The sequence below is a fragment of the Mustela putorius genome, unplaced genomic scaffold (genome assembly GCF_011764305.1).
Source record: "Mustela putorius furo isolate JIRA1106 unplaced genomic scaffold, ASM1176430v1.1 tig00000174_pilon_pilon_pilon, whole genome shotgun sequence".
In the NCBI taxonomy this organism is placed as follows: domain Eukaryota; kingdom Metazoa; phylum Chordata; class Mammalia; order Carnivora; family Mustelidae; genus Mustela; species Mustela putorius.
The window spans coordinates 28,074,738-28,090,207 of record NW_025421304.1 but is presented as its reverse complement, the minus strand read 5'-3'; the positions used below and the strand labels follow the sequence as shown (position 1 = coordinate 28,090,207).

The following is a 15,470-nucleotide window of genomic DNA, read 5'->3' as shown; positions in this document are numbered from 1 at the left end:
AGCATCTTGTGAGATCCTGTATTTTTAATTCATTCTGTCAACCTCTGTCTTTTTACTTAGGAATTAAATCCATTTAGAGGCTCCAGTATGCCTCAATTAGTTGAAACTTTGACTCTTGGTTTTGGCTCAGGTTGTGATGTCAGGGGCTTGCAATTCTCTCCCTCCCTTATCCTGTGTCCCTAACCCCACTTGTGCACATGCATGTGCACTTTTTCTCAAATAATCTTTTTTAAAAGGAATTTAATCCATTTACATTTAAAGTAATTATGGATGAGGAGGGACTTAACTCTCAAAATTAAAAACTTCTGTACATCAAAGGGCATTATCAAGAAAGTGAAATGAAAAGCTACAGAATGGGAGAAAAATATCTGCAAATCCAATAATTAATAGAGGATTGATATATACAAAGAAATCCAACTTTAAAGCAAAAAGACAAACAATTCAATTGAAAAATGGGCAAAGAACTTGATTAGATAGTTCTCCAAAGAAGATACACAGAGGACCAGTCAATACATGAACATTTATTTAGTCATTAGGCAAATACAAGTCAAACCACAGTGAGGTACCAGTTTACACCTGGCTAGGATGGCTATAAGTAAAAAAACAGTAAGTGTTGGATACAGTGTGGGAAAACTGGAACCCTCATTCACTCCCTGTGGAAATGTAAAATGCTGCTGTGGAAAACAGTTTAGAGTTCCACAAAAAACACAGTATAGCTGTATGACTGAGCAATTCCACTCTGCAGTATATCCAAATGAACTGAAAACAAGCACTCTGATAGATACTTGTATGCCAATGCTCACTGCAGTATTGTTCACAAATAGCTAAAAGATGGAAACAATCCAAGTGTCCATTGATGTATGGCTGAATGGACAAATAGAATGCAGTATATATACATATAGTGGAATGTTATTCAGCCTTAAAAAGAAATTCTGACACATGCTACAACATGGATGAACACTGAAGACATTATATTAAGTGAAACAAGCTAGATACAAAAGGGCAAATATCAAATTATTCAATTTATATGTGGTACCAAGAATAGTCAAATTCATAAAGACAGAAAAATCGAACAGTGACTACTAGGGGCTGGGGGTGGGGGCAATGGAGTTATTATTTAATGGCTACAGTTTCACTTTGGGAGGACAAAAAACTTCTGGAGATTAATGGTGGTGAGAGTTACACAATGACATGCATGAACTTAATGCCACAGAATTGTACAATTAAACATGGTTGAAATAATCAATTTCATGTTATGCATATTTTACCACAGTAAAAATTTTAAAAACCAAAACATGTTGAGTGAAACGAGCCAGACACCAAAGGACCAATATTTTATGGTGCCATCTACTCGAGGTACCCAGAATTAAGCAATTCTAAAGAGACAAAGCAGACTAGAAGTTATCAGAGGAAGAGTGATGAGGGGGTAGTTATTGCCTAGCGGTAACAAAGTTCTGCTTGAAGTGATGAAGAAGTTTATAAACAGTTATCAGTCTTGATTGGTTGTACAATACTGTGAATGAAATTAATGCCACTTAAGTGTACAACTGATTAAATGAAAAATTCTGTTTATATGTTTTACCAAATAAAAAATAACAAAACTAGGTTATATATGCCTACAATTAATATTAGCCAAAAACTTACTTTTGTCTGAATCAGAGCAAAACAAAACAAATGAGACCATTAAGAGTTTCTTTCAGGGGTTAACCTGAATAATCTACATAGAGGCCCTACACTATTCAAATCTATTGGAAAATCATAAATTTCTCCCCCTTTTTATTCAGTAAATCTAACAGAAAAATCTCCCACTTTTTCTAGGACTTGCTCTGCTTTTAAATCTCGTATGCATTTACCAAAAATTTATTTTGACTTGGATAGCCTTTATGTTTTAAGACTAATGGACCTTTTGTCCTCGCTTTTATTATGTAAGTAGTTACACAATGTTACAAAGAAAATGTTTTAAATAAATGACACTACAACCAAAATTTAAACTTTCAAAAGGGACAAAACAATGACTGTGATCCATTCATTTCTCTCTCAGTCCAGCAATAATCAAGTGAAATACTTCTAAGATACAAAGGAAATTTTGTGATGTCCCCTAGTGAAGGATTTCAGACAGTTCATCTGTCCAAAGCCTATGTGGTAGGGAGGAAGCCTTTTGGTTCTTTCTTAAGTTCATTTACTAAGTATTATTGAAAAGAAGAAGAGGGGTGCCTGGGTGGCTCAGTGGGTTAAAGCCTCTACCTTCGGCTCAGGGCTTGATCCCAGCCCGGTCCGCATCAGGCTCTCTGCTGTGCCTGCTGTGCCTGCCTCTCTGCCTACTTGTGATCTCTGTCTGTCAAATAAATAAATAAAATCTTTTACAAATTTTTTGGAAAAAAAAAAGAAAAGAAAATTGTGTTTTAATACAGTAAAGAAAGAGGGCAAATTACTAACAGAAAATATACTTTCAGATTACTAATTTTATGCAAAGGACAGGGGTCAGAGGGCAGAAAAGAAGAGAATGCAAAGGACAGGGAATAAAAATCATAATGGGAAGAAATTACACAAATTCTCTATGAGTGGAAATCCCATAATGATGTAATAAAAATGCAGCAATAAGGATATGCTAAAGACCACTAGGCTTAGAAAATAAAATCTAGAAACATTCAGATTTGGAAGCTGCAAAATTAAGCTGGGTGATGAGAAGAACCGCTACCCTAACAGGCAGAATATCTCATCAAAATGAGATATAGAGATTAAAATTCTGGACAGGGCAAAAACTACTTTCGAAACAACAGTCTGACAGGGCAGAGAAAGATGACACACCTGAGTGGTGAACAGGAGGAAACCATGGGGGTCCACACGTTTTCATTCGCATTCGCTTTAAGAGCCCAGTAAAGTAGTGGTGTCATCTAGGAGAGGCTAACATGAGCGCTGCCAGAAAGGGCGTAACCTGGGCAGTCAGACATCCCTGCCCAGGGATGAAATCTCAGGTCTTCAGGTCCAATCATAACTCATCCCCACCAGATTAAATCCCACTACCATAGATTTTCACAATTCCTTAGGTACCTTCATAGTATTCATTTATGACAACCGTCATTATTTATTAGACATTAACCTGCTAGACTATAAGCTCCATTAGAACATCGACCGTGGTTGATTTTTTCATGGCTGTATTCTAGAACACAGTATGCTTGGAACATAGTGAGATCTACAGAGAGAGCTCAGTCTGCCCTCCTTCTGTCCCATTCGCCGCCCCCAACCCCATCTCATGCCCAAATGCAAAACAAATAAATGAAAGTCAATTTGGTTATCAGAGGATCTCACCTGGACAGTACTGGAGGTTAAATTTTCCCTCATTTTATTTCTAGCTTTCCCTAGGACTAACTACTTACAACTACTCAAGAAAAGAAAGTATTCTTGGGGCTCCTGGGTGGCTCAGTTGGTTAAGCATCTGCCTTTTGCTCAGTTCATGATCCTGGGGCCCTGGGATGGAACCCTGTGTTGGGTTCCCTGCTCCCTCTGCCCCTCCCCCTGCTTGTACTGGTAATCTCTCTGAAATAAATAAATAAAATCTTTATTTAAAAAAGTATTCTTCCTATAGATTTGTTAATTTCACAAGCTAGATGACAATCAAATTATACTTTCTTTTCACCAGCCTTAGAGAAATGAGTAAGGACTGTTATTAGTCAGGCTCTGAAGATTTCAGGGGTACCATCAGTACCCTGATATCAAACACAGCCTGTGTTCTTTCTTGCATGATAATAACTTGTGAACAGAGCTCATTCTCCCTCACAAGCCCAAGACATCCAATTCACCTTTACATCTTCAGAGCACCTGTCACTTAAGCACTCAAAAGATGCTACAGGGAACAAGTAAGTTTTATTACTAATAAAAATAACTTCATCAAACATTCAGTGGCCCCTAACACTTACTGAGCTCTTTATGCCAGGTACCACAAGACTTTATATGCATTATTTATATCAACTGTCGTAACAACTCTGTGGAGTACATACAAGTATCTCTATTTTATAGATGGGAAAGGCCCTGACAGAGCTATTTGCCCAAGGTTATACAACTACTAGGTGGTGAAACAGTAAACTGAACCAGATATTTGGACCCCAAAGCCAGTACCCAGACATTACAATTATATTTCACCTATGCGAGGAACCAGATTTTCTTTATATATATTTTTTTAAATTTCATTTTAAGATTTATTTGCCAGAGAGGAGGAGAAAGAGAGCACAAGCAGGAAAATGGCAGGCAGAGGAACAAGCAGGCTCCCTGGTAAGCAGGGCGCCTGATGCGGGACTCGATCCAGGACCCCAGGATCATGACCCGACCGGAAGGCCCTCGCTTCACCAACTGAGCCACCCAGGCGTCTCCCAAATTTTCTTTAAAATACACCACTAAGTGTGGCTCCTGTGTGGGTATCAGGTTAAGTGGCCAACTCGTGATTTAGGCTCAGGTACTGATCTTAGGTCAGAGGACTGAGCCCTGACTCAGGCTCTGGGCTCAGGACAGTGTGCCTGGGATTCTCTCTCCCTCTGCCACTTCCCCCATTCATGAGCATGCTCTTTCTCTCCCTACATAAATAAAATTTTTAAAAAAGATTTTTATTTATTTATTTAGAAAGAGATTGAGGAACAAGTGGGAGGAGGGCAGAGGGAGAAGCAGAGTCCCTGCCGAGCAGGGAACCCAACTTGGGACTGGATCCCAGGACCCTGCGATCACTAACTGAGCCGAAGGCAGACAGTTAACCAAACAAACTACCCAGGCGCCCAATATAAAAAATCTAAAAACAAATCACTATTAAGAAAATGAAAAGGCAAAAGACTGGGAGAAATAAATCACGATACATATAAGGTTGACCCTTAAGTTATGTGGGGGTTGGAGTGCTATTGAACCCCATCCTCTACACATAGCTGAGTATCTGTATATATTTTTGGACTCACCAAATACCTAACTACTATTAGTGTCCTGCTTACCAGAAGCCTTACCAATAAAATAGTCAATTAACATATATTTTACATGTTATATGTATTACACGTGTTCTTAGAATGAAGTAAGCTAGAGAAAAGAAAATGTTATTAAGAAGATCATGGAGTGCCTGGCTGGGTCAGTTGGTAGAACATTTGACTCTTGATCTCAGGGTCATGAATTCCACATTGGGCATGGAGCCTACTTAAAAAAAAGGTAAGAAGATCATAAGGAAGAAAAAATACTATGTTGGAAAAAAAAAATCCATGTATAAATGGACCTGTGCAGTTCAAACCTGCCATTCATGGGTCAACTGCATCTGAAAGGAATTGTATCTAGAATATATGAAAAGGGGCACCCGGGTGGCTCAGTGGGTTAAAGCCTCTGCCTTCGTCTCAGGTCATGATCCCAAGGTCCTGGGATCAAGCCCCACATCTGGCTCTCTGCTCAGTGGGGAGCCTGCTTCCTTCTCCCTGGCTGCCTCTCTGCCTACTGTGGTCTCTGTCTGTCAAGTAGATAAATAAAATCTTTAAAAAATATAAATAAATAAATAAATAAAAATAGAATATATGAAGAATATATTCAAGAATATATCCTTGAATATATTCAAGAAAACGATTCAATTATAAATGGCCAAGATAAAACAGACACTTAACGAAAATCCATACAAATGGCCAATCATACCATGATGATACCCAGTTATCATTCATCATCAAGGATATGTAAGTTAAAACCATAAATTATATGCCAGCACAGCACATAACCTTTAGATTGGTTCAAAGAACAATGACCGACACTGCGTGTCAAGGAGGGTGGGGAGAACTGGAAAACCCCATACCGCTGGGTGTATAAACTGCTGATACATAGGAAAAAACAAAGATAAATCTAAGATACGTGATGCCAAAGACACTAGACACAAAAAAGTGATACCGTTGTTCTACAGTGTTAGAAATAGGGGCACCTGGGTAGCTCAGTGGGTTGCCTCTTGATTTCAGCTCAGGTTACGATCTCAGGGTCTCGGGATCAATACCCAAGATGGGAAATCTGCTTGAGATTCTCTCCCCTCTCCCACTGCACCCCACCCCGAAGTCAAAAAATAAATCTTAAAAAGTAAAGGAATGGGCTATTAGAAGTTAAAAGAAAAATTACAGGTAAAACACTCAGAATAATAAGTACCAGTGAACACTATTTGTACTACTAAAACAAATCAATGAATAGATACTATAATTCAATTAAGGAATACTATGATTGGTGTCCCTCACTGGCTCAGTCAGAGGAGCCTACAACTCTTGATCTGCATTGTAAGTTCAAGCCTCATATTGTGATTACTTAAAAAAAAAAAAAAAACTTAAAAAAAAAAGGAATACTACAATTCTTTTTACATATTTATTTGTACACATTTGTATATACTGGTATATACACGAAAGATGCAGAAAGATTCAAACAAATCCTTGGGATAGATAAGAGTTTTACTTTCTTCCATTCTGTATCGATTTTCCCTCCAACCTATTCTTGACTCCTAGCCGAAAATAATCTACTGGAAAAGCAAAGTGCTTCAATGTCACTTCCATCTTAGGCTTCAATGGTTTTCCAATACATTTAGGATCAAATCCATACTACCTACCCTCCCTTGCCTGACCTGGGTCCCACCAAGCTCTCTTGCCATTCTTGGATCTTGACTGGCTATACCACTGCCACAGCTGCTTTCAGTCCCACTGATGGGCCAAACTCTTGCTTCACTCTGCAAATGCTTCAGAATGTACTTTTCTCTTCCTGAAGCCAGCTTCTTCACCTCAGCTCTATTAAAAGTCATCCCACAGCTTTCCAGGTCACACTTTTTTTAAAGATTTTATTTATTTATAGGCAGAGAGAGGAGGAAGCAGGCTCCCTGCCGAGCATAGAGCCCAATGCGGGGCTCGATCCCAGGACCCCGGGATCATAACCTGAGCCAAAAGCAGAGGCTTTAACCCACTCAGCCCCCCAGGCGCCCCCAGATCACTTTTAATAAAGTCAGTCTTCTGGAATGCCTGGCTGGCTCAGTTGGTACAGCATACGACTCTTGATCTCAGGGTTGTGAGATCAAGCCCCAGACTGGGAGTAGAATTTTACTTAATTAAAAAAAAATTAAACACTGATTTTTTCTTTCTCAATTCCTATTTGCTTCCTTTGCAGAAAGCACCTTCATTGAGCATCTTTCTACTTCTGTTTTCTATGGTCTTTCCTCAAAGAGCAGGCTCAAGAGGACAGGACCATATTTTTATTTGCCACCAGGGCCTACTACCATTGCACCTGGTAACAGCTAAGGAATGCCTGTTGAATGCTATCTCATTTGTGAGGCAAGCCTTATAGTAATATTCCCACTTATGCCCATAGCCACTTAAAAAATACCCAGAATTGGGTTATGGATGTTGGGGGAGGGTATGTGCTATGGTGAATGCTGGGGAAGTGTGTAAGCCTGATTCACAGTACCCCTGGGGCTAACAATACATTATATGTTAATTTTAAAAAAATTTTTTTAAAAACCTAGAAAACTTTAAAATATCACAATGTGGTATTTAAGCTATTCTTTTTAGAAACGGTTATTTATACATAAGATAATGGCTTCCAAACTTCTCTGACTTGTGATACACAGTAAGAAAATTAGAGTATTAACTGAAACAAAGGCTCATAAAATCATACCTACCCTTGCTAAGGGAGCTGTACTTTGTTATCTTCTAGTCATTGTCATAGCAGCATAACCATTTTTAGGTGCTCTTTCTATATTACTAAAAGTGCAAAGACGATGATGAATGATGTGTACTGCTGCAAGGTTTGGTTTATCATTCACGATTTCAATAAATTAAACCAGTACTACTAATTCAAAAATGCAAAATTAATGTTAGGGGAAAAGTAATCCAATTACCTTACCAATTCAAAATTATCATACTCAAACTCCTGAATAATATCATAACCACATTCATTAAAAAAAAAAAAAAAGGCAACCTACAGACACAGGATTTTTCAGATTAGGAACCCCTTTCTAAGGATGAACCCCAAAGTGATTTCAGATTGTAAAGAAAGAATGAGAACTGGCAGAGGTCTCCCATCTCATCTAATACCAATTCTACTCTTCCTGACCTACAGGCCAAAAACCTTGGTGCCATTTTTGACGACTTCTCCCACTCTTCAAATCTAATGCATCATTAAATCCAATTGCCTCTACCATCACAACACATCCAGGGGCGCCTGGGTGGCCCAGCTAGTTAAGGGACAAACTCTTGGTTTTGGCTCATGTCGTGATTTAAGAGATGGAATCCTCCGCTTAAGACTCTCTTGCCTGCTCCCCCTGCCATTCCCACCCCCAACCTGACAAAATAAGCAAACCTTAAAAAACAATAGCAACAACAACAAAAACCCCACACATCCAAAATCTGAGAGCTCTCACCACCCCTCATTGCCACCAGCCTGGTCCAAGCCACCGCCACCTCTGACCCCATCTACAACAGCCTCCTACTTGGGCTCCTCAATTCTCTTTGCCCTTCTCCAGTCTTCTAAATCAGGCAGTCAGAGTGATACCATTAAACCATGAAGCCACATCACAACACTCCCCTGCTCCAGTGTAGGTTCGTTCCTAGCCCATACAAAGTCAAAATCCTTCCTACAACCTGCAAAGCGGTACTGGATCTGCCCTCGCCTAATCATGTTCACCTCCTCTCCTACTACCCAGCCACTCCGGCCTCCCTTGTCCTCCAACACCACCAGACATACTCCCGCCTCAAGGCCTTCGAACCTGCTCCCTCTGACAGTCATGCTCTTCCCGCAGATAACCACATGGCTAGCTCCATTAACTTCCTTCTGGCCTTTAGTCTAGTCATCTTAATAAAAAACACTCTGGGCATCATACCTAAAATTTCAACCCCTTACCCTTACACCCTCACCCCATATACATCTACAGTTCTCTTCTCTACTTTATTTTTCTTCTTAGAACCTACCACTATGTAACATAGCATATATTATAGTTACTTTTGGCTTATTGTCCACTCCCCGCACATTCATCTCCAGAAGGCATAAATACAGCATATTCACTGCTTTATTCTAAGCACCTAGAACAGTATCAGACACCTAACAGACACTTCAGATTATATCACAGACAATTCAGATAAATATCTGAATGAACAAGTCAATGAATGAATAGCCTTGGAATGAACAAGAATATAGGAACAGAGAGACTAGAACAGGTAAGTAAGAAGAGCTAACTGCAGGTAAAGAGCTGTGGCTCAAGATTCGTGGGCGGCTCTGGCATACCTGTGAGGTCTCTGTCTCTACCAACATTGTGAACCGGGTTAGCAACCACTACTCAAGATTGAACTAAGGTCCACGACAGCACTGAGTGTTCCATCCAAGTTCATTAGGTATTCTAAATCAATCAAGAAGAAATTGGGGGGAAATGAAACCACAAGTGAAAAACATCATTACCTACCCCTATGAACTATGCTTTAACAGGCTACAACCCACAACTTTAACTTACCATGAGGCATACACCAAAGGACTAAGCTAAGGGTAGAATTCAGAAGTAATGCTATGTACACAAGAGAAATCAAGGGATCTAGCGAAATCAGATTCGGCCACTCATCAATCAAAATCTCTGCGAACTTGTTTCTCATTCTGTTAACATAAGGATTACTACACCCAAGTCACTCTCAACTAGTTATCCATGGATGAAATAATGAGAAAGTTCTTTTAAAGTACCCTTTAAAAGCATAAAAGGCCATACCCCATTCAAATACAAGTTACTAAATTCTAAGATGTTAATTTACTGGCCATTAAGGTTTATTAAAAACAATATCCTTTTGGGAAACTTTACATTTCAAAATTTTTTTTATAGATTTATGAATCTGAATATAGAAAAAATATCTTACTAGTATATTTGATTCACGGAAAGAACTAACAAAAATTAAGTTTTTCTCAGTTACAAGGTTATACTGTGCAGGAATTTCCAAGGAATTCACCCCAAGATTTTATTACTCAAAATGATACACACCAAAAAAAATATGTGTTAATATGTGTATATACATAAATACCTCAAAGTCTCATGGATTAGGGTTTGTGGACTGTCAAGAAGCAAGAGGGAACTTTTTAGGGTGATGGAAATCCTCTGTCTTAAAAGGGAGTGTGATTATGTGGATGAATACATCTATCAAAACTCACTAAACTGTACATTTTAATTGGGCACAATTTCTGTATGTAAAGTACACCTCACTATGCTTAGACAAAAGTCTATCCTGTTTCCTTAAATTAAAAAAAAATAAATAACAACACTCAATTGCACCATGGTTTCAAGAACTTTCACAATGAGATCTAATGCAACAGGTTTGAAGATTTAACAAAGAGGGTGAATCAAGGACTATAAAAGTTAACTCATGACCTTCTGGCCTCAAGGTCAACTCAAATTAATAGAAAATAAAGGTAGCATAATCAGAGGGTAAAAAATCTGTTTCTTCACAGGAAAACCTGAAATGAATTACTTCAGAGGGCGCAGTGGGAAGAGCACAGGTTCAGAGCCCTTGAAACATAAGAGTGGAATGGTTATAGGCTGTTAAGCGTGTGACCTTGAGAGTCCTCAGTCCCTGAGGCTCAGTTTCCCTTTCTGTAAAATGGGGATAATGACGTCTTAATGATGGCTTCAAAGTTTGACCTGGCAAACAGTTAAGTATTTAATATAAGAGATGCAATACATGGCATTATTGAAGGCTCCAGAATTTAGTGCTGGTTAGAAATGCATGCAGAACTAAGGCCCCTCTGTTCCCGTCTAGGGGAGCTGTGGTCCCTTCCGTTCGCCTTATCGCCCTCAGACGGGCTTCACTTCCCTCCTACACACACCCTGCCACTTTTCCGGTCCGGACCACCCCTCACCCGTGCAGCTCCCAAGGGCCGCCCACCTCCCGGGCCCCACCTCGTTGAGGAAACGGGTGATATCGTAGACTCGCCCGTGGATCACCAGCCAGATCTCCTTCATGGAGTTGCGCTTCGCCACTTCCTCCAATCGATAATAGGTAACGGAGTTCTCGACCCCTTGCCTTTTCCCATCGCTGTCGCTTGCTTCCACAGTCGCCATTGGGCCTGAATTAGCTCTTCTCTACCACTAACCGGGTTTCCGAGGTTAACTTCCTCGAGGTGCACCTACTGTTCAGTCCTCCCCGGCTTCCGTAACTAAGGCCCTTACGGTCGTCGGAGGGATCCTGGCAACCGCCAATCACGCTTCCGAGTAGTTCCTGGTTCGTTTTTCTTCTTACCAATGAAATAACGGATTCAGATTTAAGTCCCGCCCCCCCCTTTCCGCCCAATCCTTGGGGCGTAGGCCTGGTTCGAGGTCCAACTAACCAATCAGGATCGTCTATCCCTCCAATCTCACCAACCAGGTACCGTGATTTTGGAAAAAGGCCTAATGGAGACGGGTTGACAGCGGTTACACAAGAGAGGTTTCCCTTTTACTTAGTGTAGCGGCCTGCGGAGTCTTTGGAAGTGAGGGCCGAGTCTCCATTTTCCCGTTTTCCTTCTTTTCCCTTCCCTTCGCCGTGACCTCTCCGCGCGAAGCTTCTTTCCCCCACCTCACGTGCAGCCCGTATTCGAGCCCGGGTTTAAACCTTTTTTTTTTTTTTTTTTTTTTTTTGCAACCTTCAGGCTGTGACCGGACGACTCAAACGTCTAAGTCTCATTTTCCTCACCAGTATAATGGGCGAGATAACCTTGTTTGATCAATTAAATGAGAACGTGTATCTCCACAGCGCTAGGCACACAGTAATCAGGCACGAATGACAGTGGTGCTAAAAAAAGGGGCGGGGGGGGGGCAGGGGGTCGTAATTCGCCTAGGCCATTGACAGGTAGTTTCCCAAGTTTTTGCCACTACTTAGTATCTGATTCAGTTATATCTCAAAGTTGGGAAAGGGGGATCTGATTTTTGAACGAATTATTTGGTGATCAGAACAGAGCTATGCTATTCTCGTTTCTTAGTGTTCTAAAATAAAATTCACCTCAACTATTCCCATCTAGGGATCCCAGCATTTAGGGATTCCAAGCTTGGTTGATATGCAGTGTTGTAAGCTCCTCATTTTTAACTGCCATTACAACTGACAAATTGACATGTAATGCCCTTTTCATCCTGTCACTCTCCCAGACGCTCCACAATCCATCATCAACCCCTTTTACTAATATTTTCCACCATTCCTTTTATAATACTTGTGTACCAGCCACTGACTCCTAAACCTGCTGTTAATAAAAACCACTTCTGTGATCATACCATACCAAGGACACCAACTCTCTTCCTTCCAGTGCCTACTCACTTTCAAGCTCATCCTGAAATTCTTTTTCAAAAACTCTGCTGGCATTCCAGCCTCCATGGTCCCATCCCCTACAGCACCTAAGCATATTACTATTTCAGGAAACCCCCTGTATCTGTAAATCTTAAGTTACCATATCTTACCTCCCAATTGAGACTGAAAAATATGAGAGAAATCCCATATGATTCTTAGGATTTTCCACAAACTAGATTCAAAGACTTAAATTCATTTCAGAGATATTTACTGAACATTTCCTATGTCACAAGTACTGTGGTAGGCTTGGTGATAGAAAAGTAACATAAGAAATAAACGTTCTGAGGGCACCTCTGTCTGCCTTCAGCTCAGGTCATGATCTCAGGGTCCTGGGATCAAGCCCCACACGGAGCTCCCTGCTCAATGGGGAGCTTGCTTTTGCCTCTCCCCTGCCCCTCCCCCTGTCTCTCTCAAATAAATAAAATCTTAAAAGAAAGAAAGAAAGAAAGAAAGAAGCCTTCTAAACCAAAAACGTTTACATACATATACATTTAAATTCTAGAAATAGAGATTTGTTCCAAATGTAATGGGACACAGCTCTGAAAGCATACTCATTAAATGAATAATTCACAATTAACCGCACCTGAGGAGGCTGTTTTAGAAATACAAACTCTAAAAAAAATACAGACTCTAGGGGCGCCTGTGTGGCTCAGTGGTTAAACAACTGCCTTCAGCTCAAGTCATCATCCCAGGGTCCTGGGATCAAGCCCAGCATCGGGCTCCCTGCTCAACGGGAAACCTGCTTCTCCCTCTCCTTCTGCCCCTGTGTTCCTTCTATCCCTGTGTCTCTCTCTGTCAAATAAATTAATAAAATCTTGGGCGCCTGAGTGGCTTACTGGGTTAAGCCTCTGCCTTCGGCTCAGGTCATGAGCTCATGGTCTTGGGATCAAGCCCTGCTTTCGGCTCTCTGCTTAGCCAGGAGCCTGCTTCCCCTTCTCTCTGCCTGCCTCTCTGCCTACTTGTGATCTCTCTCCCTGTCAAATAAGTAAAAAATAAATAAAAATCTTTAAATAAATAAATAAATCTTTACATACATATATACATACATACAGATTCTGGGCTGCTTAGGTGGCTCAATTAGTTAAGCAGCTGCCTTTGGCTCAGGTCATGATCCCAGGGTGCTGGCTGGGGAGGTGCAGGGGTGTGTGTGTGGCGGCAATTGGTGCTTCTCCCTCTCCCTCGCACCCCTCCCCTGGCTTGTGATCTCTCTCTCTCCTCTCTCTCTCTCTCTCTCTCTCTCTCCCTCTCAAAAAAATAAAGATCTTTAAAAGTACAGATTGCTTCTTGTCCAAACAGGGGAGTCTCTTCTTCATCTCAAAATCTTGGCTTGCCTCATTACTTACTCTGACCAACTGATTGTGGCAGAAGTGATGCTGCGCAAGTTGTGAAGTTTCATCTTCACAGGTAAGAACCTTCCCCCGAATGAGATCAAGATGCTGGAAATAAGCCTGGGATTAAAGACTAGCCATTTAAACTCTCAGCTGAGCCCACCCCTTCATCCACTTGTCAGCTCAGTGTGAACACTCAGGGAGCCCAGGCTTACTCAGCAAAACTGCCCAATCAGCCCACAGAATTGTGAAAAATAATAAAACATTGTTTTAACACAATTAAAAAAAACAAACATGCAGATTCCCAGCCCCACCTCCAGAAATGTAGGCCCAGTGGGTCTGGATGTAAAAGAAGCAGAAACGAACATTTTCAGCAAGTATCTGTGATGACTGATGCAAGTGATTTGTGTATAACTTCGGGAAACCCTGAATGTTTTCTGAAGCATATATGTCTTTATCTCACATGCAATAAATTAGTAAAGTTACACAGCATTTCCTTTACTATCTCCACCTTTCGGAAACTGGGCCCAATCGTGTTTTTAAAGACTCTAAGATTGTAGTATAAAAGAACTTGTCAACAAAGGGAAGGGTTAGAGAAATATATTTGGAGTACCATAATACCAAAAGCAGGTTTTCAGAGACTGGGAAGAGAAAAGTTGTTTGGGATTCCTTCAGTAACAGTAACATAAAACCCACAAGTTTCCTCAAAGGGATGGAGTCGGAGAAAGAGGGGAGCAGTATAGGCAAGAGTAGAGCCAAGTATCTCTTCAGAGGGGAAGGGCTACATAATGTAGGCAGGGAGATGGGACCTTCTGGGCCAGGACTCCCAGCTAGCAGACTACTTGAGACCGGTGCAGAGGCTGTCAGCTCTACAAAAGATCTTTTGGGAAGTGAGCAATGTGGCCTAAAGGCTGGAGAGCCCTTCCTGAGTGTTTTGAACTATGTAAAACTCCTGAGGAGGACAGGAACTGCTCCCATAAATGACTAAGACTGAATATGTCATCATCCTGGCAAGTGGAATTAGGATCACATTAAAGTGGTTTTTTAAGTAATATTTAAATTCCTTTTTTTAGAATTTCAAACAGGTACATTGAAAGAATAATACAGGGTGCCTGGGTGGTTCAGTGGATTAAAGCCTCTGCCTTTGGCTCAGGTCATGATACCGGGGTCCTGGGATCGAGTCCTGTATCGGCTCTCTGCTCGGCAGGGCCTTCCTCTCTCTCTGCCTGCCTCTCTGACTACTTGTCATCTCTGTCTGTCAAATAAATAAATAAAATCTTTTAAAAAAAAAAGAAAGAATAATACAACGAACTCCCATATCCTTTTAACTTAGATTTACAAACTGTGAATCTTTCCATATTTGATTTCTATTTATTATTGCTATTGTTGTGAATAATGTTCAACCATTTCAGAACACGTTGCAGACATCATGACAACTTTACCCAAATAATTATGTATCTCCTAAGAATGAGAACATACTCTTACATAACCCCAGGTGCCCCAAATAAATAAATAAAATCTTAAAAAAAAATAGACAAATCACTGGAACAGAATAGAAAGTTCAGAAAAGACCCACATTGATATGGATAATCCATTTTCAAGAAAAACATAAATATAATTCATTGGGGAATTATGTTTTCATCAAATGGTATTGGTACAATTATGTGTGATTTGGAAAAAAAGGAGATCAAGAAAGCTACCTAATATTAACCAAGTTTTTTGAGTGACAGAGATGGGGACTTCAAGCTAGACTTTCTGGCTAATGTGTGATAATTGTGAATATGAATTTAATAATCAGTACATTTAGGCCACCATCTTTTCCTGAATCAGA

General features: G+C 40.5%; 1 protein-coding gene and 1 non-coding gene across 4 annotated transcripts in view; both read right to left on the bottom strand.

The window, feature by feature from the left end:
• Positions 1-11,173, bottom strand: part of LOC101686041 (cytochrome b5 type B) — a 37,822-nt gene extending 26,649 nt beyond the window's left edge. For 2 of the 3 annotated variants that reach the window (XM_045076237.1, XM_004744544.3), the window contains exon 1: positions 10,895-11,173. In XM_045076237.1, the coding sequence (XP_044932172.1) occupies positions 10,895-11,056 (162 nt within the window). In that variant the 5' untranslated portion in view covers positions 11,057-11,173. The remainder of the gene's footprint in view (positions 1-10,894) is intronic. The other variant, XM_004744543.3, reaches the window with a different exon arrangement.
• On the bottom strand, positions 3,668-3,782 carry LOC123391096. Its single transcript, XR_006605721.1, has one exon. It is a non-coding gene; the product is annotated as a small nucleolar RNA SNORA17 (small nucleolar RNA).
• Positions 11,174-15,470: the final 4,297 nt, after the last annotated feature.